At 47.2% G+C, this 24,097-nt stretch overlaps 3 protein-coding genes and 1 pseudogene across 8 annotated transcripts in view; 3 read left to right on the plus strand and 1 right to left on the minus strand.

Moving 5' to 3' along the window:
- The window catches only part of LOC101758632 (protein N-terminal glutamine amidohydrolase), a 5,824-nt gene extending 4,074 nt beyond the window's left edge, over positions 1 to 1,750 (plus strand). For 3 of the 6 annotated variants that reach the window (XR_002677103.1, XR_002677105.1, XR_002677106.1), the window contains exons 4-7: positions 14 to 91; positions 211 to 349; positions 888 to 989; positions 1,339 to 1,480. Coding sequence is in view for 2 of the 6 variants with exons in the window: in XM_022825525.1 (XP_022681260.1) it covers positions 14 to 95; positions 214 to 349; positions 888 to 1,012; positions 1,339 to 1,502 (507 nt within the window). In the remaining 4 variants the exon portion in view is untranslated. Of the gene's footprint in view, positions 1 to 13; positions 96 to 210; positions 350 to 887; positions 1,013 to 1,338 lie in introns of all 6 variants that reach the window. The other 3 variants (XR_002677104.1, XM_004962152.3, XM_022825525.1) reach the window with 3 other exon arrangements.
- A 1,877-nt stretch (positions 1,751 to 3,627) lies between these two features.
- Positions 3,628 to 5,773, plus strand: LOC101761600 (annotated as a pseudogene).
- A 5,553-nt stretch (positions 5,774 to 11,326) lies between these two features.
- On the minus strand, positions 11,327 to 14,237 carry LOC101771060 (serine/threonine-protein kinase-like protein At3g51990). The gene has a single exon (XM_004962185.3). The coding sequence runs from the start codon at positions 13,935 to 13,937 to the stop codon at positions 12,102 to 12,104; it is 1,836 nt and encodes a 611-aa protein (XP_004962242.1). The 5' UTR covers positions 13,938 to 14,237; the 3' UTR covers positions 11,327 to 12,101.
- Positions 14,238 to 18,493: 4,256 nt separating this feature from the next.
- Positions 18,494 to 20,458, plus strand: LOC111256859. The gene is made up of 3 exons (XM_022825624.1): positions 18,494 to 19,692; positions 19,779 to 19,897; positions 19,992 to 20,458. Exons 1-3 carry the CDS (start codon positions 19,233 to 19,235, stop codon positions 20,025 to 20,027), a joined length of 615 nt encoding a protein of 204 aa, XP_022681359.1. The 5' UTR covers positions 18,494 to 19,232; the 3' UTR covers positions 20,028 to 20,458.
- Positions 20,459 to 24,097: the final 3,639 nt, after the last annotated feature.

The raw sequence follows: 24,097 nt of genomic DNA on the forward strand, positions 1-24,097 counted from the left end.
TTTTATTCTCCAGGTTCCTCTCTGGCATCAGAAAGCAAGTAACTCTGATGAAGGATTTATCTGCTGGGATTATCATGTGATCTGCGCCCAGGTAAAGCTAAACTTGATTGTCTGGTATTTTGCTTTAGTTTAGTATGTACTGCCGACATAAAAGCAGTGTATTGTGTATCATGTACCATTTCATGTTACTTCTTGATGTGCATATGGAAGTCTAGGCGAAACGAAACAAAGGAGAAGTTCTTGATCTTGTTTGGGATCTGGACTCGGATCTTCCTTTCCCTTCCCCATTCAGCCAGTATGTTTCCGATGCAATTCAACCACTAGCATTTGGTGATTCCATATATAGAAGGTAAATCTTCTGTTGCTTTTGTTGTTACCAGTGTAATTATTTATTTATTCTTCAGAACAGTTTATGACGCACCTATTTGAATGAACTAAAGGGAAGCCTTCTGAAATATATCCTAAATATTTGTTGTAGATGCTACAAAATTAACAGTATGTTGCTGTTTTAACATGCAATCTGCTTGCATGGAGTTTATTCGAAGATTTGGAATTTAGGGATCAGATGAATCTTTTGCAGATTTTGGGAAGCCCTTAATGACATATAAGTGTATATGCATTTATAGTTCTGGACTTCAGTTATAGGATCATGTTGGTCAGATGATTGTATGCATGCCAGATTGCAACATCATGAGGCATCGAGGCATTATATAGGTGGGATGGAAGTGTTGTACATACTCGGTTGGAGTTGCTGTCGTTTTATTTCTTTTGTGAATATCATAAGTTTTTTCTCGAGTCTTGACCAAAGTTGGGAGCTTGTGGGGTACACAAGGACATTTTTTTTTTGGAGCAGCTTACAAATGTTCTCCCATATATATTCTTTACAGGCTCTTCCGTGTGGTTCATGCTCCTTTGTTTCTTCAATCATTTGCTTCAGATAGAAGCCACATGAAGAACCCTGCGGGGAATTGGATTCAGCTACCCCCAAAGTATGATCCCATCATGGCCGCAGGTATTTAATAGTATGTCATGATTGCCTTCTTTTTGGCAATTCATTGCACTCTATTTTTTGTATTTTTGAAAATGGATTCCATGCACACTCTTAGCTCCCCTGTTTACTATAAGTTGCATATACGTTCAAATGATGAATATGATGTAAAATTGTGTATACTAGGTAGTAGTAAGTACGAATCCAATGAGTGTATATGAAATGTTTTGTCCACTTTAAATTTGAACATGACAAGTCTTGTTTCCTTGTTTGTATGAGGATTTGATGTGTCCAGACATAGCAGATGGCACATTATTTTATCTTTGATGCTTTCTCCCTGCCTGTTTCAGATGGAACCACCAATAACCTTAATGAGTACATTGCGATGTCTGTGGAGGATGTGGCAGACCTGGAGAGTGTGGTTAATGATGTTTACTCCAACAAACATGGTGTAGTGGTTAATGAAACAATACTGCCCAGATTCTTCGCTCGACTGCCTGGTTCACATCCTTAACAAGTGCACCACAAATATTGTTTCAAAGTAGCTTCAGGATTTCTTTATGTTGGTGGGTTACTCTGTTCTATGCCTCTAGTGCAAGATTATGAGTTAAACATGTGTTCATACGGAGCATCTGGTGTCTCCAAGGAGTGTTTCGGATCTGTTTTGGAACTAAGAAATATAAGCATTTTGTAGTTCAACTCTACTAGAAATCTGAAAGTTATCTTGTCCCAAATGGGGCTTTAATGATGATGCTTGCTTAACAATGTGTGACCAGGCCATGCTTAACGGGCAATGCTTCTTTTTTGTTGTATTCTTTTTTAACTGGACCAAACTACTCTAAGTGAATGTGTTACTCCTATGTGCACGTTTGGCCTGGCAAATGGGTCAGCATTTTGGTTCACCTATATAGATGTAACACCCTAACACTCTCATTCCAACAGATGTCGAAAGGGAGCTATTTAATGGACTATTCTACAAAGTTAGATAGATCAATTAGGTAGAAATCTTGAACATTGTTAAAAATGACAGACTTACCTGCTCACCTAATATTGAAATCTTCGGAACTGGAAGACATCATTCTGAATTGATAGGGTTGTTCAGAGCCTGAATATTTCCCAAATGTGACTCAGGTTTAAATAGGAGACTTGTGCTCTAAAGAGTACAGATGCTACTTGTCACAGGTGCCCATAGAGCTAAATGTCCAAATTGACACAAATAGATGATCTTGACATCCTTAGCAATGCTCTTCAAGTTATTTCAAAACACTGTAAAAATTTCCATTTGCAGTGTATTATTACTCTAATAATGCGTCCAGTGAAACCCAGTCATTGTTTTGTGGGAGTCTGAACAAAAACGCTTGGCCCGTAGATGCCTCGAAGGAGTGCCACAGAGAAGTCCATGTCCTGTCCGGGGCAAAAGAGTTCAACATTGGTGCATTTAGGCCTAGGGCATGCATAGTTCTGGATCTGCCCCTGCTGACCGATGCTAAACTTGCAGTTACTTCAGTTTGTTGAGTAGACCAAACTATTGGGGTGTGTTTGGTTACCGGGTTGAACTGGGTCGGAACGGGTTCGACCCCCTTCATCCCGCGTTTGGTTGAAAAATGATGGGGAACGGGTTGGACCCAGATGGGAATATTCCCAGTTGATTCGGGTCGAGCGGATTCCTCCAAAATGGACGGACCGCTCGAACCCAGTTCTCCCTCGCGCGTCCCGTGAAACCAGCTGGGGCCAGCAGTCACCGCTCCAACCCTATCCTCACCTCTCTCACCCCCTGACGCCAGGCGCAGCGCCGCCTCCTTGCCATCGCCACCGCCGCCCGTGGCATCCGCCGCCGCCCGCGCCCTTCGCCGCCGCACGCGCCATCCGCCGCCGCACGCGCCATCCGCCGCCGCCCGGACCTTCCGCCGCCGCACGCGCCATCCGCCGCCGCCCGGACCTTCCGCCGCCGCACGCGCCATCCGCCGCCGCCCGCACCATCCGCCGCCCGTGGATCTAGCCGCCCGTGGATCTCGCCGCCCGTGGATCTCGCCGCCGCCGGATCTCGGCCCCGCCCGTGCCTTCCGCCGCCGCCCGTGGACTCCGCCGCCGGCCCCTTCCCCCCATCCGCCGCCCGTGGATCTCGCCGCCGCCGGCCCGTGGATCTCGCCGCCGCCGCCCGTGGACTCCACCGCCGGCCCCTTCCCCCCATCCGCCGGCCCGTGGATCTCGCCGCCGCCGGCCCGTGACATCCTCCGCCGCTCCTGACCTCCGCCGCCCCCCTGCCATCCGCCACCCCTGACTGGTGCCGCCCCTGACTGGTGCCGCCCCTCTGCCATCCGCCGCTCCTGACCTCCGCCGCCCCCCTGCCATTTGTCGCCGCTCCTGCCAAGCAACGCCCCTGTCAAGCTCCATCTCCCCCACAAGTCCCGCCCCTGCCAAGCGCCACCCCTGCCATCCACCACCGTCGTGTCCCCTGCTCTCCAAAAGGTAAGGAAAGTCTACACCATGCTTGACATCTTGATATTTGAACTGTATTAGCTTCGGATGCTCCTGGTTCATAGTATTTTGGGAGATAAATTGAACAAATCATCCAGTAGCAGGACATCCTGGTTCAATGGTCTCTAAGAATAGGTGTTTTTTTCATTCTTGTATTGTAGATGGATAAGAGGACCAAGATTGTAAGTTGTGCTGCTGCTGCATACATGCTGTTGTCAATGATGGCGGTGATTATTCAGTCTAGGAAACGTAAACGATGTACAAGAAGATTTGGTATTACCTATGGGCCTATGGAGGCAAGAGATAGGATGAGAGTAGATTATCTAAATAACAAAATTTGGAAGGATGACACAACTTGCTTGAACATGTTAAGATTTAATAGAGGCAAGTTCTTTCGGTTTTGCAATCTTTTTAGAGAGCGTGGGTTGCTTCAAGATACATGTAACTTGTGTGTTGAGCAACAAGTGGGTATGTTTCTAAATACAGTGGGGCATAACCTTAGGAATAGGTTAGTAGGAACTAATTTTGATAGATCGGGAGAAACAGTTAGCCGTTATTTCAACAAAGTACTCCATGCTATTGGGGAGCTGCGAGGGGAACTAATTAGGCCTCGTCTTTGGACACTCCAAGCAAAATTGCAGGAAACAACAGATGGGATCCTTACTTTAAGGTGTGAGGCTTATCCCTCTTTTGTTTTGAGTTTTGTATTAATCTTACCTCATATGGTCCCTAATTATTACTTTTTTGAAAAAATTAGGATTGTATTGGAGCTATTGATGGTACTCATGTAAGAGCATCTGTTCCTAAGAACATTGAGCATGCCTTTCGTGGTAGGAAATCCGTTTGCACACAAAATGTAATGGCAGCTGTAGATTTTGATCTACGTTTCACCTATGTATTGGCTAGTTGGGAAGGGGCTGCACATGATGCTCTAATTTTACGTGATGCTTTAGAACGTGAGAATGGCCTTCGTGTTCCACAAGGTAATAGAGTAGTAAACTCTCAACTTTTACATACAAATATCAGTTTATAGTATTATAACCAATCTGTCTATCAAATGATAGGCAAGTTCTACCTAGTCGATGCTGGATATGGAGCCAAACCAGGATTTTTGCCCCCCTTTCGTGGTGTTCGGTACCACTTAAATGAATGGGGAAGTAATCCAGTTCAAAATGAGAAGGAATTGTTCAACCTTAGACACTCATCACTACGTGTCACTATAGAGCGGGCATTTGGGGCACTAAAGAGGAGATTCAAAATTCTTGATGATGCTACTCCATTCTTCCCTTTTCCAACACAAGTAGATATTGTTTGTGCTTGCTGCATTATTCACAATTGGGTCATACAAGATGGGCGTGATGAGTTCTTTGCAGAGGATACTAATTGGCTAAGCTACAACCATGCTTCCACACGCACTGGCCAAGAAAATGAGCATGTTGCTATGGTTAATTTCAGGCAGCAGCTAGCAGATCAGATGTGGGCAGACCGTCAAAACAATAATGTTAACTAATATTTGTTTCAAAAATGAATTTTTTTCCAGTTGTATAACATCTTGGCTGATGTATTGCTATTTGTAAGGACATGTTTGATGTTGAATAATATTTTTACGAACATGTTGCTTGCTGAATTTTATGTAATTTGTGGAGATAATGTACATTTTGTCTACGTATTCTATATTGGTGTAATCTATATTTTGGCTATGTATTGGTGCTGATTTTGTATTGGTGATAATCTATATGTTGGCTATGTATTGGTGCTGATTTTGTATTGGTGATAATCTATATTTTGGCTATGTATTGGTGCTGATTTTGTATTGGTGATAATCTATATTTTGGCTATGTATTGGTGCTGATTTTGTATTGGTAATCTATATTTTGACTATATTTTGGTGCTGATTCTGTACTAGTATTATTACTGATTGTGTTTTTATCTAGCAGAACAATGGAGGAAGTAGGTGAAGGGCGTGGGGGAACTAGTGGGCATGCTACATGGACATCCGCAATGTCTGCTTTAATGCTCTCTCACCTCAATGATTTGGTGGCTACTGGTTTGAAGACATCAAAGGGCTTTAAGAAACACCTTTTCAATGGTTGTGCTAGGGCTATCAATGAGAAGTTCACCACAAGGATCACTGGTGAGCAAGTCAAGAATCATTTGAAAACATGGCAGAAAAGGTATGCAAAGATAAATAGATTGAAGAAGTTGAGTGCAGCCCTCTTTGATGAAGAAAACTGCATGATTACACTAGATGAGGAGCACTACAACGGTCATGTCCATGTAAACTTACTATCTTTGCTTAGTTCTTAATTGATTGACCGGTGTTAAATTATATTAACTTATTTGTCCTCCATATGTAGGATCACAAGTCTGATGCTGAGTTCTTGAACAAGCTCCTCTTGCACTATAGAGATGGAGGCAATATTTGGTAATAGCATGGCTACTGGAAATTTTGCAGAAGACACAAGTGCACCTCTAGGTAGAGAGGAGGATGAGGGTGAAAGTCAGGAAGAGGGGGATGAGGTTACTGGTCATGGTCTAAGTGATGGGCCTACCAATCAAGGGGCAACATCTTGTGCTAGTAGACCAAGTAAGAAGGCCAAGGTAGCTGCAATGGAGGAGGATGGGCTGGTTGCCGCTTTCAAAAGTGTAGGTGAGAACCTTGTTGCTGCCATAAAATTGGTTGCTAAACCTGATAATGAGCTGCCAGCTGACCTATTTGACATCTTGAACCAACTTCCTGGTTTTACTTCAGCACACATATCTTTCTACTATGCTCATTTGGTGGCCAATCCTCACATTGGCAAAGCTTTCTATAATCTGCCATTCGAGCACAAGTTAAATTGGATCACAATGTTCATCGCTGAGAAGTTCCCTGGAATGTAAGGTTGATTTGTTGAGTGGGATGTTTCTTTTGTTATAACTTGAATCTTATATTAGTGTGTAAGTCTTGAACTTATATTATGTAAGGCTTGAATTTGGTGTAACTTGTTGTATTGCCTTGAACTTGCTAGATGTAAGTAAGGCTTCAACTTGATTAACGTTGCTCAAGATTGATGAATTGGTGTGCCTGCTTGCTGCCTCTGTTCAATTGGTTAATTACCTTGACAAGTGATTTTCTACCCGGCAAATGCATGGTGTTATTCCCATCCCTCCTGGTGAATGTTCTGTTCTTTTAGGATGATTTATACCTATGTGTTTATAACTAGAAAGAAAAGGAGCATCAAATCCTATTTTTACAAGTATGACACAATTGCTACAAACATGAAAGTCTGGAGAAAAGCTTGCATTTCAATAGCCTATTTTGATATATTCTGTAGATCGGTTAAGAAGTTAAGAGGTTGATGATTCTATATTATTTTCTAAATTAAACAATACTCAATAATTTTTTACAGTACATAACAGTGCTAGAATGTGATATTGTTGATGAATTGGTGTGGCAGCTATGTATGTGGTAATCTCACCAGCTAGGTGAGCATATTCAGTGTCCAACTCGCATTCTCCAACCAAACAAGAGATGGAACCACTCCGACCCACTTTATCCCCCCAATCAAACAGAAAACTGGGTCCAACTCATCCCTGCAACCAAACAAGAGCTGGGTCGAACCCAACCCAGATAACTGGGTCGGCTCCGACCCAACCCACATGGTTCCAAAACCAAACACACCCTTGGTTTTAGAGAAGAGAACACCCCCCCACCCGAACCCCGAATATGTTTTTTTTTCCTCACTGCTCCACCACACCTTTGTAACTAGTTCTCGCAATTTTTAGAATAAACCCTGTTGTATTATGTTCACGTTAACCAATTACACATTGGTTTAACATGCAGCTGCTAGTTACATCCAAGACATGGCTAAGATTTTTGTCATGATTTTTCATCAGACCAATATAATGGCCATGGTTTTTATAATGTTTTTGGTGGCAGGTGAAATCATGTTTTCCGTAAACTAAGTGAGATGTGTTTTCTCAGGACAGCGAAAATGACCTGCCAAACAAATAGGGTCCAACTTTCTGAATTGAATTGCAATTTAACTCATCTGTAAGATGGTAGCACTTCCATTTCCATCAGGAAGTTGAAAGGGAGCTACTTTACTAACTATTCGACATAGTTAATTAGACCTGGCCAGTCAGGTACAACCTTTGATATGTTGAAAATGACAGATTTACCTGCTTACCTAATTTTGAATTCTTCAATGAAAAATTTCATCACTAGGCCCTAGAGATCTAACTCACAATTATTTTTCTTAAATGAACTCGATACTCAGGCACCTATGCTCAGGTGGAAAAAGAAGTAGTGAAAATGTTAGAAACACATCACACCTCAATTCTCAAAAGGCGTTCATAGAGCTGAATCAAAGCTCCAGATTACCAGACTAATGCATGAACGCGAATAAACAGCTTAATTAAATGAAGAAGAAACTAACACTGATCCAGCCTTTTTATGTGCTTACTCAGGCAGGATAAGCGTGTGTTTGGTTTTAAAACGATGTGGGTCGGTTCAGAACCGACCCATTTTTCTGGGTTGAGTTCGATCCATCTCGTGTTTGGATGAGAGGGATGGGTTGGATCCAGTTTTTTGTTTGATTGGAGGGGTTGAGAAGGTTGGATGGATGCCATTTTAACACCATTAGCCACATCTGTTGGTGGACCCACTTGTCATCCATTAGGTCCCACATGTCATCCATCTAACATTTTCTTTTTTTCTTTTACCCTACCTTCTCTCAGCCGGAGCAGCTATCGCACCACAACGGCAGCTCTCGGGCTGGCGACGGAGCTCCCGGCGCCGGCCGCCTTGCCGCTCCCTTCTCCCCGGCGCCGGCCATCCCTCCCTTCTCCCTTCTCCCCGACGCTCCCCGGCACCGCCCGCCCCTCCCTTCTCCCTTCTCCCCGGCACTCTCCGACGCCGCCCCTCCCTTCTCCATTCTCCTCAGCACCGGCCCGCCACTCCCTTCTCCCCGGCACCGCTGCCCGCTCCCTGCCGGCGAGGCCCTCTGCCTCGCGTCGCCATCCCGGTCGTGCGCCACCGCGCGACTGAAGGCCACCCCCACCCCTGTACCGCCTACTGCCGCCGCCCCACGAGAGAATGGAGACGAACGGCGTTGATGTGGGTCAGGGTGGTCCGCTCGTTTTGGGTGGACTATTCCAACCCGCATCTATAGAATATATTCCCTGTGGGGGACGAACCTAACCTACGGCATTTCCAACCAAACACGGGTCGATGGGTCGAATCTGTTCCAACCCAGTTCGATCCAAACAAACACACCCCGAGATATTCACATCTTGTCAGGTTGGTGCATTGGCATATCATCACCTACTCTAGCTAGACTCTGCTCTCCCCGGGTGAAGACAAATGCCGAAAAGGCGGCACGGCCCGTGGTATCATTTTCCTCAATCGTAGCATTGCCCCCAGGCAACTCTAATGCCCTAGAACAATGGATCACCGATGCTGCTCGCTCAGGCGCTGCCACAGAGGACACGACGTCCAGGCGCCCAGGCCAATGGCTTCGCCAACGTGGCGCTCTCCCCAACGCACTGATCACTCACGGTTTCCTTCATTCATGCAGTCCATCGCATAGAAGATAGAACCAACTGCGACGATGCTCACGCCCTCGGACGCTTCCATTTGCAACCATACAAAGTTCAGGCCTGACAAGAGAGAAACAATCAAAATTTTCCCAAGTCCCAATGCAGATATTATGGGAGGTGTTGGGTTTCCCGTACCCTAGACGGGTGAAGATCGCCAGATTCTTGGGCCATGTTTAGTTACTCCCAACTCCCAACTTTGACACTATGCAAAAAGAAGATTCCCCATCACATCAAACTTGCGGTACATGCATGGAGTACTAAATGTAGATGAAATTAAAAACTAATTGCACAGTTTTGTTGTACTTTGCGAGACGAATCTTTTGAGCCTAATTAGTCAATATTTGGACAATAATTCACAAATACAAACGAAACGCTACAGTGTGCTACAGTGCTGTAACAGTAATTTGGCACCTCCCAAATTCCCCAACTAAACACGGCCTTGGGTGATTTGGGGGGCAAATCGATCACCGATTATCACACACAGTACTATAGAGCAGCAGCTGAGCACAAAAGGAATACCGGTCATGACAGGTATGTTTAGGAGCACTGAAGCTTGCTGACTACACTTTCATGAAATCTTTGACGCAGGGATAGGGTGAGTGTAGGATCATTGAAGCTTTGTTGGCTAGTAGATGGCGCCAAGTGGTAGGGGAACTGAAGAGCATAATCGATTTTACTATTTGTTCTTGAATGTTCTTCTGCTCAAAGGAAAATGCATCGTATAGAGGAGCCTTTCTCTACATAGGAGGTTAGCATATGAAATATGATAATAAAAAAAGCGAGGTAGTTAATATGCAATTTAAAAGATATCCTTTTTGAAATTTGGGCTTGCATAGGCAGGCAGGCAAGATTGTATTCTCTCCCTCTTTTTTTTTTTGGAATGGTAGCTACACACTCTTTTTCAGACACATATGCAAGAATAGCCACTTGTCAAGAACTCAAGATGTGGGTTCGCTGTAGATGACAACTTTTTGGGGAAAAAGGTTGAATTTGCCACACCAAATTCTGAAAAGCTAGGTAACATGTGGGGTACCATGCCTTTTCATTAAAAAAGCCCTTTATTTCTTCAAGTATATCTCTGATTGTACAGGTAGCTTTCAGGTATACTGTTCATCTCCATCGTATAAGGTCTGGTCCTGCAAATGTCGTTGACGCTAGAGCTCATGCATGATCCGGACTCCTGGATCCACCAATGCTTGTTTAGACCAGCTCATACTAGAAGCTCCTTGCTGATGCTGACTTGGCTAATGGCCAAGATAACCCAATATATAATGGGATATCTGACAAAAAGAAAAGCATGTCACTGGGTTTTAATCCAATTGTACAATGCCACAGTTGCCGAGTTGCGCCTTCGAGGCCATCCTGTTTGCTTGGACCCTTGTCAACTATTTCTAAGCCATGCCAAGTGTGATGTCGAGATGGAAATCTGACCATGTTCAAGGCGGGATGCTAATGCCCCCATGTTCAGTCTCACCTACTACTGTACCATACTCCTAACTTTGATTCCTACGTGTACTTTTCTCAGTAAAATACAAAATGCACCGCGAATTTGGCAACAATGTTGATGTAGATGTGCAATGACAAAACAAACTAATACCATGTGCCTTGACATTTCTGTAGATCGTGTCAGCATCACAAGCAAATGAATTTCAAACAAAACCCCCACCAGTAATGAATTTTCAGTCCTTTTCTCTAGTGAGCAATTGAATATGGGGTGAATATTTCTCTTTAGAATATTTCATTTGAGTGAGCATTTTTCTTTCATCTTTTTTCATCCAGCAAGGGACATGTTGAAGAATGCATTAAACTCACAGGACGGGGCAGGCAGTTGGGCGATCCAATCAGGCGGACGGCAATGCTGTGCGTTTGCTATCACTTGCTCCGCACAGTTCATGTGATGAATATGTTAGCAATGAATGCACCCATTTAAGAATGATGTGCAATCGCAGATACCTTATCAAAATGTATGGAAGAAGAAAAAGGGGTCAGATTACGCAACTGCAGATCACTCCTTGCGACCTTGACATACCAATGCCTTCTAAAGTAACGAAACATTGCGCCCAATTTTTGCAAGGCAAGAACCTTAAAGTATCATAGTACTACTAGCTTTTGAGTGAATGGTTCTCCAAATGTGATGATAAGTTCAGTTCGTCTACAACACTAAAACATGATAGAACAACTGCAAAACATCCTATAGACTAACAGAGCATGTGCTTATATTTATGGAGGATTTGTCCAAAATGAAGCATTCAGTATCTGGACTAGGACACAAGCATGTGAGCATTGCATGAGAACATGTCCACTTATGTACCTTAAGGTGGAAATGCCAAAAATAAATTTTCTCAAGATCCACTGCAGTTACCACCATCCTACATATATACAGACCAATTCGACACTTGATGCTTCTTCTTGTATGCAGGCAGCATAAATATTCAACAAAAGAATACTACAACAATCTAATTCAACTAGCAGCCATTTAGAAGCTCCACCTGACTCGGTTTGAAGCATCGAAATGATTACCGGTTGCTTCAATAGAACCTGAACTTCTGAAGATCTACTGCTCTTTGTTGAGCTCAGCCATCTCTACACTACTGCAGCTACCACCATGCCTACATATATACAAATCAATTTGACACTTGATGCTTCTTCTTGTATGCAGGCAGGAAAAATAATCAACGAAAGAATACTACAACAATCTACTTCAACTAGCAGCCTTTTGTAGCTCCAACTGACTCCGTTTGAAGCAGCGAAATGATTACCAGTTGCTTAAATTGAATCCGAAGATATCCCCACAGTAAGCCATTGCATTGGCTATCACCCAAGATTCAATAGCTGAGTAGTAGCTTTCGTTGCTGGCATTCCCAAATGGATCACATTGCTTGGATCTGAAATCAAGGCTGTATTGGCCAATCACAAACACTTCTGGTGGAATCCCATTACCATGGAGATAGCTGGGGCCTGGGGAATGAGATTTCTATCTCATGATCATTGTCCTTGAGATAAACTGCCAGGCAACAATTGATTAAGCTGACCCCAAGAACATTGTACAGATTTAACTCTCCCCGCTCTTCAAATGGATTTTCTCTACTTTGTTTTGGATTTCCCCTTCACTTTCTCGGATCTTCTCTACGGTGCCTTGGATTTTGCCTTCATTGCCTTTAACACTTTCTGCTTTTTCAAGGCTTTGCCCTTTCTTTTCTTGAATCCTCTCTTCTTTGTCAAGGTTTGCCTCCGTCTCTTCTAGCAATTTATTTGCTTTGCCTACTATTTCCTTGGAACCTTCTTGGGTTCCACATGCAATCTCTTGGTTCTTCTCTTTTTTCTCTTGGACTTCCCCTGCCTTGGCTTGAACTTCCTCTGCCTTCTCTTGTTCTTTCCCAACTTTGTGTTTGATCTTCACATCAAAGTGAGAAACCTTTTCGGATTTTGGGAGTGCCTCAGATCCAATAACTCTTACAGTCTTGTTCCTCCTCAGAAGCAACACTGCATCCTTTTCAATAAGGTCACCAGTCGCACGAACTGTTCTGGCTCTGCTAATGCCAAATCTTTGGCCTGCAACACCATCGATCCGAGCCATCAGCTCCAAGAGATTTCTCCTCTCCCGAGCCCCGGCCTCAGATAGCACTATCCCGTTCTTCAGTGGCCGGGGTGACTTCCTGGCACCAACTAATGGCACCTGATCCTCCTCCAAGGCATCTGCATCTGCCTCCTCCTTTTCATCGTCGTCAAACGCCAATGCTGAAGTTGATTCCCGCTCTGATTCAGCTCTGCTGCTGGCAGCCGCTCGCTTTGAGATGGTCCTCTGAACATCAACGACAGCGCAAGGGTTCCCGACCACCGCAAGCCCGTCGGCGAGCCCGTTCCACACCTTAGCAGATACTGCTTTGCTGAGGACCACGAGCCGCTCGACGATGTCGGCCATGGATGGTCGGCGCTCCCTGCACGAGCGCACGCAGCTCGCCGCTAGCGCGGCGAGGTCCTTGCGGGCGACCGGGTCCCGCGGCGGCGCCACGCGCGGGTCGAACAGAGAGGACACCCTGCCTTTCCGCAGAAGGGGCACCGCCCACTCGACGACGGACGGCGGCGAGTGCTGGACGTCGATGGCCTTGCGTCCGCTCATGATCTCGAGCAGCAGGATCCCGAAGCTGAAGACGTCCGTCTTAGTGCTGAGGCTCTCGGGCGTGACGTAGGCCGGGTCGAGGTAGCCGAGCGTGCCCGCGGGCGCGGGCGTGGCGGCTGCGGCGGCATTGGCGCCGGTGGCCCTGGGCACGCGGAGGGCGAGGCCGAAGTCGCCGAGGCGCGCGTCGAGGTTGGCGTCGAGCAGGACGTTGGCGGACTTGACGTCGCGGTGGATGACGGGCGGGTCGGCGTCGTGGAGCGCGCGCAGCGCCCTGGCCGTCTGGAGCGCGAGGCGGAGGCGGCGCGGCCACCCCGGCGGGCGCGGGTTGGAGTGGAGCAGGTCGTAGAGCGTGCCGTTGGGCATGTACTCGACGACGAGCAGGCGCGCGGCGGGGCCTGGGCCGGGGTTGGAGAAGCCGAGGAGGTTGACGAGGCGCGGGCCGCGGACGGAGGAGAGGATGCGGATCTCGTTGTCCACCTCGGGTCGGCGCGGGGAGGGGCGCTTGACGGCGACGGCGCGGCCCGAGGGGAGCACGGCCTTGTAGACGGCCCCGTGGCTGCCCCTCCCAAGCAGCGCGGCGTCCGCGAAGTGGGACGTGGCCGCCTCCAGCTCGGCGTAGTCGAACCTCTCGATGGCCGCCGGCGGCAGCGCGGCGGGCCTGGAGCCGCCGGAGCCCCCCGAGCGGCGCGAGATGGGGAGCGGCGAGATGGCCGTGATGGAGCGGCACGTCGCCACGGACGAGTCCGCGCGGCAGGAGAGGTACCCCATTCGGCCGGTGCCCACCTGTGCTCGCGCCGCGGCCGCCCGCCCCGCCGGGTGCGAGAAAGTTGGGGAAGAGGGGGGAGCGAGAAGGAAAGGGGATCCGAACGGGGTGCGCCTCACTCCTCGGCTGCGTGTTTTTTGGTGCGGGGCCTTGCGCTTGCGGGGTGGAAAAACTCGAAACCGAACTGGAAATCGGGGGGGCCCTTCCTGCCGCGCGGCGCGTGGGTAAAAATTTTGGTCTCGGGGGTTTCGAAGCGGGATTTGGGAGCGTCGCGAGAAACCACCCGATTTTTTTGGAGCGGCGGCGACCGGATAACGGCCGTGCCGCTGCCGCGGGCGCTTTTGCAAGGCGAGGCGTTGACGACGACGACTCGGCGGCCGCGGAGGACGAGGGAAAGGCTCATCAACACATGGTCCTGCGTGGTTCCCGGCCAAGTCCGCTCCCACGTAGCGCTCGGACAGATGGGCGCGGCACCAACACCAATCCGAGAGGGAACGACGGGACCCGACCGGCAGGCCGAGACACCGAGAGTGGAGCGGGCATGCGATCTCCGTGCTGCGCTTTCCACTTCCTCCTCTTGGAAGTTTGGAACGAGGAGCTACGGTTTACTCGGAGAGGGTCAAGATGGAACGGCAAATGACACCATTCTTGTTTCTTCCTTCTTCCAAAAACATCTCCAATTTTCAGCTAGATCGTCAGTTCAGGATTGTCTCAATCCTACTGCTGCTTTTTTCAGTGGGGTGAAGCAAGCGAGGAAGGAGGGATTAATCCCGGCCGGCACGAAAGGAATCTCTGTACTTGGCTGGCTGCTCTCCCCCTGCCCGGCGGTCCCACCGCACGTGCCCCCCGCGTACAGCTAATCTGATCTGTTAATCGCTGGTTACCTTTATTATGGGATTATAAATCATTGTACTTGCTTTGGCCGTGGATGACGTCGGCGGTCGACTGATGCGTACAAGTTTGGGTTGTCTTTGAGCTTCTCCTCTACCTCTGACTCTGAGGGCGATCGAAATAAAAAGGAATGCGGGTGACGTTTCCCCCCTGGAATTAAAAAGAATCAGGCGACGTCCTGCTCCTGCAGCTTCTATCGAGAAATCCAAGGCTTCCATGAACAACCGTATTTGACTTGTGGAGATTTAAACTTAAACAAATAGATGTTTCGTACTGGGCGGTCAAATTGTTGCTTATTTTACACTCTTCCACATGCCTAGAGGTCAAATTGTTGCTTATTTTACACTCTTCCATATGCCTAGGAGTTTACTTGTTACTCTCTCCGTTTATCTTTATAAGACGTGATATAATTTAACACGGTATTCTAGATTACACTTTGATCATTTATTTATATTACAATATATTGTTTATGGTTATAAACTTATAATCATGGGAGAGTACATTTGATTACGAATCTAGTTCCTATTATAGAAATAAAAAATATTGATCAAAAATTGTAAAGTTTGACTTGATACATGGAGGGAGTACGAGACAAGTGACGGCAAAATCTTGATGGGGCTTTACCCGATCGATTCAACTTTTTTTCCTTACCTTTTTTTTTTTTGTCTATTGTTCTGGTGCCGGCCATGAGATGGCAGTTCTTAAAGGCGCCCATGAATCCGTCGTGGTTTCAGTGCAGTGGCGCAGAGGCTACCTGCAACGACTGTCGCGACTGTAGCGCGTGCATGTGTTTTTTCCACTGAAGAGTGGATTTGGGCAGGGTTTCGTCCGCGAAACATGATGGTAGTTGAGCTGAACATCGCACACCTAAAGTTGATAGCTTAACTAAAATGACACCACACCACTTAGATGTACAAAAGTCAAACTATCGGAGACGTATGCAGTAGCATGTTCAAGAAGACAGGCAGGTTTTAGCATAGCGTTTTGTTAATGCACATAGGAGCAATCGTGTGGATAAACTACAAATTTCTAAAAATTAAAATAGTCAATTTCAAGAAAATTAGTTGGACCCCAACATTTCTTGGAATGGGAAATCCAAATGAGAGGTACAACTCCATTTGGGATGAGAAAATATTATCCAAATCCGATCAGATATGATTGGACTAAATAGACTTTGTCTATAAGATTGCAAGGCATGGGTCTCCAATGAGACCTAGCCCCGCCTGCAGCAGCCGTCATCCTACCCATGCTCACTGTTATCGTCGTCCACCGACCACAACCAACCTCCTCAATCCTCACAGCCCTGCGCCCGTTACTTCTACACGGGTAGCTAGCTGAGTAGCCGGTCACTCCTGACCTTTCCTCCAAGTCCAATAATGGAGAAGCCCATAGAAAAAAAAACTCGAACACCTTGGATTGGAGAGAGAGGAGGAAGAAAAAAAATCAGGGGTGAGTTGGTAAAAAACTCAAATAACATAGTTTCCCCGTATTTTGATCCAACACTTCTCTGTATAGGCGTATAGCATTGCACCATTAGACTCAGAACCAATGTTAACTTGTCATCCCCTGTCCTTTTTCTGCTCCGTAGCTCTTCTTCAACCAAATCCTTAGGATCCTATCATCCTAGTGATGTTTGGATACTAGGTGCTAAACTTTAGCAGTGTCACATCGGATGTTCGGATGCTAATTAGGAAGACTAAACATGAGTTAATTATAAAACTAATTGCAGAACCCCTGTGCTAATTCGCGAGATGAATCTATTAAGCCTAATTAATTCATCATTAACAAATGGTTACTGTAGCACCACATTATCAAATCATGGACTAATTAGTCTTATAGATTCATCTCGTGAATTAGACTCCATCTGTACAATTAATTTTGTAATTAGCATATGTTTAATACTCCTAATTAGCATCTAAACATCCGATGTGACAGGTGCGGGGTATCAAGGTATCCAAACGGGGCCAGGATGTACTGCTTCTTATTTTCAATTGGGAAGATTACATCAAATTGGATCACGGGTCATAAAAAGCATCTCCGCTAGAGTCAACAAATCATGCTCCAACAATCAACACGATCAGATAGGATATACTCCTATCTATTATCCACACTTGGCAGCATGCTACTAACAAAAAAGGTGAGGAATGAGAAGGTGACCGGCCGTACGTAGCTCCAAACTTTAGTGGAATGCAGATGCAGCCTAGCCTCAGTCTCAACACATTACTTATAAAAAGCTCGACCCTTTAATTTGTCCGTGATGTCTTAATCAGAGCGCCACTTGGGCATCGGTTGGTCGACCTCCAACTCCAGATCGATTTGTCTACTCCGAGCTAACTTCACGATAAGGTGATGCCGGCCTAGCTTCACTAAAGCCAATTAGTTGTAGTTCACGATAAGGAAAAGAAAAAAAAAAGGAAGAGTTCGATCGGCCTAGCTCCAAGGCTCTCCATGCCACGGTTTTGGCAGTGACACCCGGCCGAGAAGTTGGAGCCAAGTGCATTGTGCCGGTGATCTAATTGGCTTCAGTGGAGAAGAGACGCGTTCGTTCGTGCTGCTGCCTACAGATACATCTTACCGTAAATAGGCAAGCAGACGCGTTAACAGGCTTGCGATGCTCCATCGTCTCTCGTCGGCAAAAGTCAGCGTTCTGATCGGACAAAGGCACCAAGCCTACCCCCTGACGTTTACTACTGCTAGTCTACGACACCATCATGATTACTCAGGCTCAACTCTCATTATTCCTCCCGACAGAAACGCCAAAAAGAGAAGAAAAAAACCCTGAAAGTGCCTCCGGTCTCATCGTCGGAGTCTCGCGCGGTGTTCAAACTTCAAACTCTCACTTCGGCCCAACCGCTTTTCAGCCCGCAAAGCGGCTTTGCAGGCGGCCGGCTCCCCCGCTTTGTCGCGTGCGTGCCTTACTGCCTTTTGAGGAGAACCGAGACGGCGTCGTCCCTCAAAAGCAGGAGGCGCGGACGACCATGGCGACACGGAGCGCGCAGCGCACTAGCCGAAAAGGCACGGGGTGCGTGGGGCGTGGCGTGGGCGCGCGACGCGAGCGCCGTAAAGCTAGCTCCGGCTGCCGGCCGCTGGCCGAGCTGCTGCCGAAGCGGAGCTGCGCGGCGTGGGCATCGCGGCGCGGGTGCCGACTGCCGGTCACGTGCCGGCCGGCAAGCGCGCATGGGCGGACGACAGGTAGCTAGGGGCTGTTTGGATAACAGTATCACATCAGATGTTCAGAAGCTAATTAGGAGGACTAAACATGAGCTAATTATAAAACTAATTGCAGAACCTTGTGCTAATTCGCGAGACGAATCTATTAAGCCTAATTAATCCATCATTAGCAAATGGTTACTGTAGCACCACATTATCAAATCATGGAGTAATTAGGCTTAATATATTCATCTCGCGAATTATACTCCATCTGTGCAATTAGTTTTGTAATTAGCTTATGTTTAATACTCCTAATTAGCATTCAAATATCCGATGTGACAGGTGTTAAACTTTAATAGGGTGTTCCCAAACACCCCCTAAATAGCGTTCGTAGTGGCAGATATAGCGGCCGCAATTGCGGTAAGGTCCATCAGCGCTACCACGAGGTAGCGGGCTAGCCCGCTACCACTAGCGCTACCACGAGGTAGCGGGCCGGACGTAGCAGGCTCGGACTTAGCGGGTGCGATTTGACGTAGAGGGCCTCGATAGCGGGCCAAAATAGCATGTCCAGGATTAAAGAAACCATCTCCTTATCTGCTTGGAACTCCCTTATTGCATAAACATGTCGATATGGTGCAAGAGTATTTGCAAGTGCAAAAGGAGGCATGATCTTCTACTGGGTGTTCTATTATGACAAATGCCTGGACAGATGGTCGTGGAAGAAGTTTAATGAATTTGGTTACTCATTGTTCCAGAGGTGTGTGTTTCCTTGATGCCATTGATGCTTCCTTGGAGGTTCACGATGCAAAGTACATCTATAGCTTGGTAAGCTCTTGTATTACTGAAATTGACCCTGAAAAGGTTGTGCAGCTCGTGACTGATAATGCTTCAAATAATATGGCTGCATCAAAGTTGCTTAAAGTGAAGTATCCTCCTATCTTCTGGACATCACGTGCAGCCCACTGTATAGATCCCATGCTAAAAGAAATTGGAAATATAAGTATGGTAGATAACATCATTCAAGAAGGAAAGCCTATCACAAATCTGCTTTATAAACATGTCAGATTGCTGGCCATTATGTGAAAATTTACCAAAGGTGACTTGGTTCGATCTGGTGCTACTCGATTTGCCACTAGTTACTTGAACTTAAGAAGTCTCTATGATAAAAAAATGAATTGAAGCAATTGTTTGGTTCAGCCAAATGGGATAAGAGTCCATGGTCTAAAAAAGTTGCAGGACAGAATGCTCATGATTTGGTCATGAACTATAGGTTTTGGTCAAATATGCTTGAGGTTATAAACTATTTTGAGCCACTTACATTTGTACTTAGGAGGGTGGATGGTGATGTTCCAGCAATGGGATACATTTATGGTGACCTTCTCAAAGCAAAGCAGGAAATTGCAGCATGCTTAAATAGAAATGAGAAGAAATATGGTTCTATTTGGAAAATCATAGATGGAAGGTGGGACAGCAAGCTTAAGACTGCATTGCATAAAGCTAGGTATTTCTTGAATCTAAGCTTCTTCTATGAGAACAGGAATGAAATGGAGGAAGAGGGAATGATGGAAGTAGTTATAGAATGTGCTACTCGTATGTATCGTGATGATATCACTGTGCAAGATAATATTGTTGCTCAGCTTAGTATGTATGCTGAAGCCACAGAAATTTTTGGTACAACAATCGCCATAAGACAAAGGAACAGTCAAGAAATCTCCCCAGGTGACTCCTGGCTTGATTCTCAACCTTTCTATCATCAAATGGAAATATCTTCAAGTTAATTAATCTTCTCTTTGTTATCCTTGCAGCAAATTGGTGGTCTGCACATGGAACTTGTGCTAAGGATTTAAAGAAGATGGCTATCAGAATTTTAAGCTTGACATGTAGTTCTTCCACATGCGAAAGAAATTGGAGTGCATTTGAGAGTGTGAGCACTCCATCTTTGGTTTACAAACATGCATTCCATTTTGATCGTCAGTATCTTAAATAATCTAAAATGCTTGACCATTGTATTCATTCAGGTGCATTCTAAGAAAAGGACGAGATTGGGTCAATGAAAACTGAATGCTCTTGTCTTTGTCTTGTTCAACAAGAGGCTGCGATGGAAGTATTCTCAAAAGGATAGGGACCCATTAGTTCCAAACTTTCGATGAGCCACCAAATGAATGGATTGTTGATGATGCCCAACCAACACTAGCACAACTAGAAGTAGATGATGCTTAAAGTAGTGTCGTTAGTAGAAAGAGAAGATTAATACAGAAAAGCTTATCAAACAGAGCAAAGAAAGCACGGGCTGTGGCTGAAGTGGAGGTGAAGGAAGAAGAATTTGAATCTTCTAGCAGTGAACATGAAGAGGAGGAAAATATTCCTTATGCAGACCATTCAAGTGATGATAAGAGTGATGAGGTTAAAACTTAGGGCAATGATAATGAATGATGGGCTTACCACTTGATGAATTCTTGTGGTATTTTTAGTGTGTAGAAGTAGAACACCGTGCCTATCTATTTCTTAATTTAAATTATGTAACTTATGTTAGAGTTAGATCGAGACATAATCTGTTTGAGTCGCTGATTGGTTTAAGACCATGAGCTATATGTTTATCCATCTCTAATATGGTCTTCAGTTGCTCTTTTAATGTGTTAGAAAGTCATTGTTTATGATATACAGTCAAATTTGTGTGTAATTGTAAAACACCACTATTTGGACTTAGCACCCGCGATAGTGCCCGCTATCCGCGAACCGCTACCTAGACACCAATCCGCTACCAACCTGCTATTCGTCATTTAGTACCTTGGTGGGCGGGCGCGGCCGTCCGTGCGGCCCGGGGGAAAGGGCCTGTAGCGTACTGAGCGCCCGAGGGTACGAACACGGACGCGCAAGAATGTGGCGGTGTGGAGTGCTCGGGTAGCTGTTGGCGCCGGAGGCACGCGGGTGGTTAAATGGTCTGGTCATTGGCGCCGGTGCGGTTGCCGATCCATCGGCAGCTTGATCAGCTGGGTCTATCTGTGGTTCCGTTCGATGAGTGTGAACAATGGCGCGGACGGCGAAGTGAGTTCTTCATTTCATTGCGGTGCTCTAAGGCCTAGGGTACGCGAGCGTGGCATACCCACTGTGACGCTCCATAAAAATCAGGAACGAAACAGAACATCGCGACGTCTCCTCGGGCGTGACTCAGGGCACCGCGCCGCAGCCACCCAACCCCTACCTCCACTGAGCCTTGTGCGGCCACCGCCGCCACCATCCGGCCGGCAAGGGTACCGACGGCGGCGGCCAGCGATGGCCCCAAGCGGTGGTTGCCGCATTCCCCACCCCTCCTCTTCCTCCTCTTTCCTCTTCTCCACCCCTTCCCTCTCTTCCTTCCCTCCTCCCCTCCTTGCTGGCGTGCTCCGGGGACATCTGAGCATGGCTGATAGGCAAATCCGGTGGTGGCGTGCCTGATCTGCGCGTCGGCCGCCGGTCTCACCCAAATCTGGTGGTGGCTGGCACAGCTGGCCGAACGGCGATGGCATGGCCCGTCAGCCAAGGCGCTCATGGCCGTGGTCGTTGCCGTCGTGGCCCTTCTCGCGGCAGTGGTGGTCAGCCTATTCGTGCTCTCATGATGCCGGTGGTGCGGGTAGAGGGTCGTCGCGGGCGGCTCGCCATCCACGGCCGGAAGGGGCACCGGGGCCATGGCGAAGGCATTGTCAGTTCGCAAGAGCACGTCATCGGCGTCGGCGAGCCTGGAGTACTCTAACGCCTGGGACCCGCTCGCCGGCGCCGCCGCGAGGCTTGACTCCCCCTCCTCCTCCTCACAGGTGACGCTAGATCTGGCCTTCCTTGGTCCGGATTTGCATGGGGAGCCCGTTGCGCCGCCCAGTGGGGGGGGTCCGTCCGTCAGGGAGCCTGCCGCCACTCCGGGCACCCCGATCCGCGCCACCGCTGGCAGCTGCTTGCCAGGGAGCTGACCCTGCGCCATCACTCCCATGGGGGACCGCACGCCGAGGGCCTGGAGCGTGTTTCCAGGGCCTCGCCCATGGCGTCGGGTCCGGCATCGCCGGATTCGCCTCCCACCAATGCGGTCTGCCCTCCCAGGGCAGCGTGGGGGCTCCCTCGCGCCGCCGCCGCTCCCTCTCCCCCTCCTCGTCGTCACCTGTAGGAGGGTGACTGTGGAGATTTCTAGCCAGGGCGGTGCGGGCTCCAAGGTTGCTCATTTCTCTTCCTTCTCCTCCCTTCTCTCTTCACCCCATCTCACCCTGGTCGTGCTCCTGTCGCTCTTCATGAACGGCTCGAGAGGGACCTGCTTGCCACCCACCCTGGCGCTGTAGGTCGCTCGCTCTTGGTTGCTTGCTTTTCCGCCGATGGTTGTCGCTCGTGGGGTCAGGCCTCCTTCAGCCATCTTCTTCGCTGGTAGGGATGGGAGGATGGGTCTTCGTGTTCCCCATGGTGCTTCGGGCTGCCACCTCGTCGTCGAGTGTTGCTAGGAGGAGGGAGGGCTTCGGCTCCACTCCTCTCCCCTGGCTGTCTTTAGGTCGTCACGGTCACCCCTGGTCGTCTTTGGGTTGTCGTGATGGCGGTTGCTGGCATGCGGATGTTTCCTATCGTCGTCGCCGTGGATTGCTCACTACCATTCCATCAATTTGGCTCTCATCCAGGCCTTGGCGGTCTGCTGCGTGGAGTTGGTTTTGGGAGCCTTAGCGAAAGCTTTGTCCGGCTTTAGCCGGTGCCGACAACGGCTGCATTCCTTAACGTAGCTCACCTCGCTGGGGATGTTGTTGCGGCCAACAATCCATTTGGTTTGGCTATGTGAAGACTTGGTCTGTTCCTCCGTGGATAGATGGACGATGCGGTGTTGGTGTCGCTTCCCCCTTGGAGGCATCGTCTTGCATGACATTCTCGCTCTACCTCCGCTGATTCCGAATTGTCATGCAATCGGTGATATGCGTGTGTTCATGATGTCCTTTCTCCTGCAGGTTTCAGTCGCCTTAGGTCGTGTTTAGTGTGATAGTTGTGCTATAGCTTCTTTTTGCTATTGTTATGTTCTGTTCCTGATCGCAGGTGCTGGTTCTTGTAACTTTGCACTTTGGTGTTTCTCCTGAAGTCGTATCGTTGTATCTTAATGAAAAACGTACCATACGCGTCTTAAAAAAATAAAAATCGGGAACGTGCCGTGCGTACATGGAAGCAAGGCTGCAAATGCATAGAACTAGAAGGATCGATTGTTGAAGTCGATCTCGTTGCTGACTTGCATGTTCTCGCCTCTTTACTTCGCTTCCTGATGAATAACTGCCGCTGACGGTGGCACTTGGACTGTACCTAAAGTCCCAAACATACTGCTCTCGAACTAATTTAAGACTTAAGAGAGCGTGTTCGGCCAGTTTTTTGGATGCAAAACTCCAAAGACGACAGCTCGTAGGCCTGGATGGGCTGACCTTGGGCTTGTGATGGCAGTGAAGCCCATCAGCAAACTTTCTTGCTTATGCGGGCGGTTTAGTTCGGCTGGAGCCCAATACGGAGCAATTCTCTTTTCCGTGCTTCTAGTTAAGAAGACCAATAGATCTCAAAAAAAAAAAAGTAAAGAAGACCAATGCAGATGATATTATTCTTCAAAAGTTGCAGATCTTTTTACTTGTATAAAAATAAGAATTTTTGTACCAGTAGTGAAATCTATCATCAATAATGGTGCATCAATTCATAAAAGCCGAACACGATGTCCCAGCAACCTTTCAGATGAAATATATATGACCTCTGGGCCTTCCAACCAATTAAGGATACACGACTAACGAATTTATAAATATCTAAATACAAGTAGGTGGACACGGAATTTAAACCCTAATATGGGTGGAGTCATAATATAATAAGTTCCACTGAGGGTTAAATTAAGTTGTTCTCAGCGGAAGATTTCATTACACGGTTTTCAAGAGTGCCATGTTATTTTTATGTAAAGTTTAGTTTCACGGTTTTATAAAGCCTCTTTGGTAGTACTTCTCAAAGTGTTTCTTCATGACTTTCGGTGAAGTTCTACCAAATGGGTAATTTCAAAATGGCTCCACCACTGAAGGTAGGGAGAAGCCGCAAAACGGCTTACACTAGAGAGGAGCTAAGAGGAGCTAAAAAAATGACTTCACCAGCTTCTTCTTCCTCTCCAAGC

This window comes from Setaria italica, chromosome III, assembly GCF_000263155.2.
Source record: "Setaria italica strain Yugu1 chromosome III, Setaria_italica_v2.0, whole genome shotgun sequence".
Taxonomy (NCBI): domain Eukaryota; kingdom Viridiplantae; phylum Streptophyta; class Magnoliopsida; order Poales; family Poaceae; genus Setaria; species Setaria italica.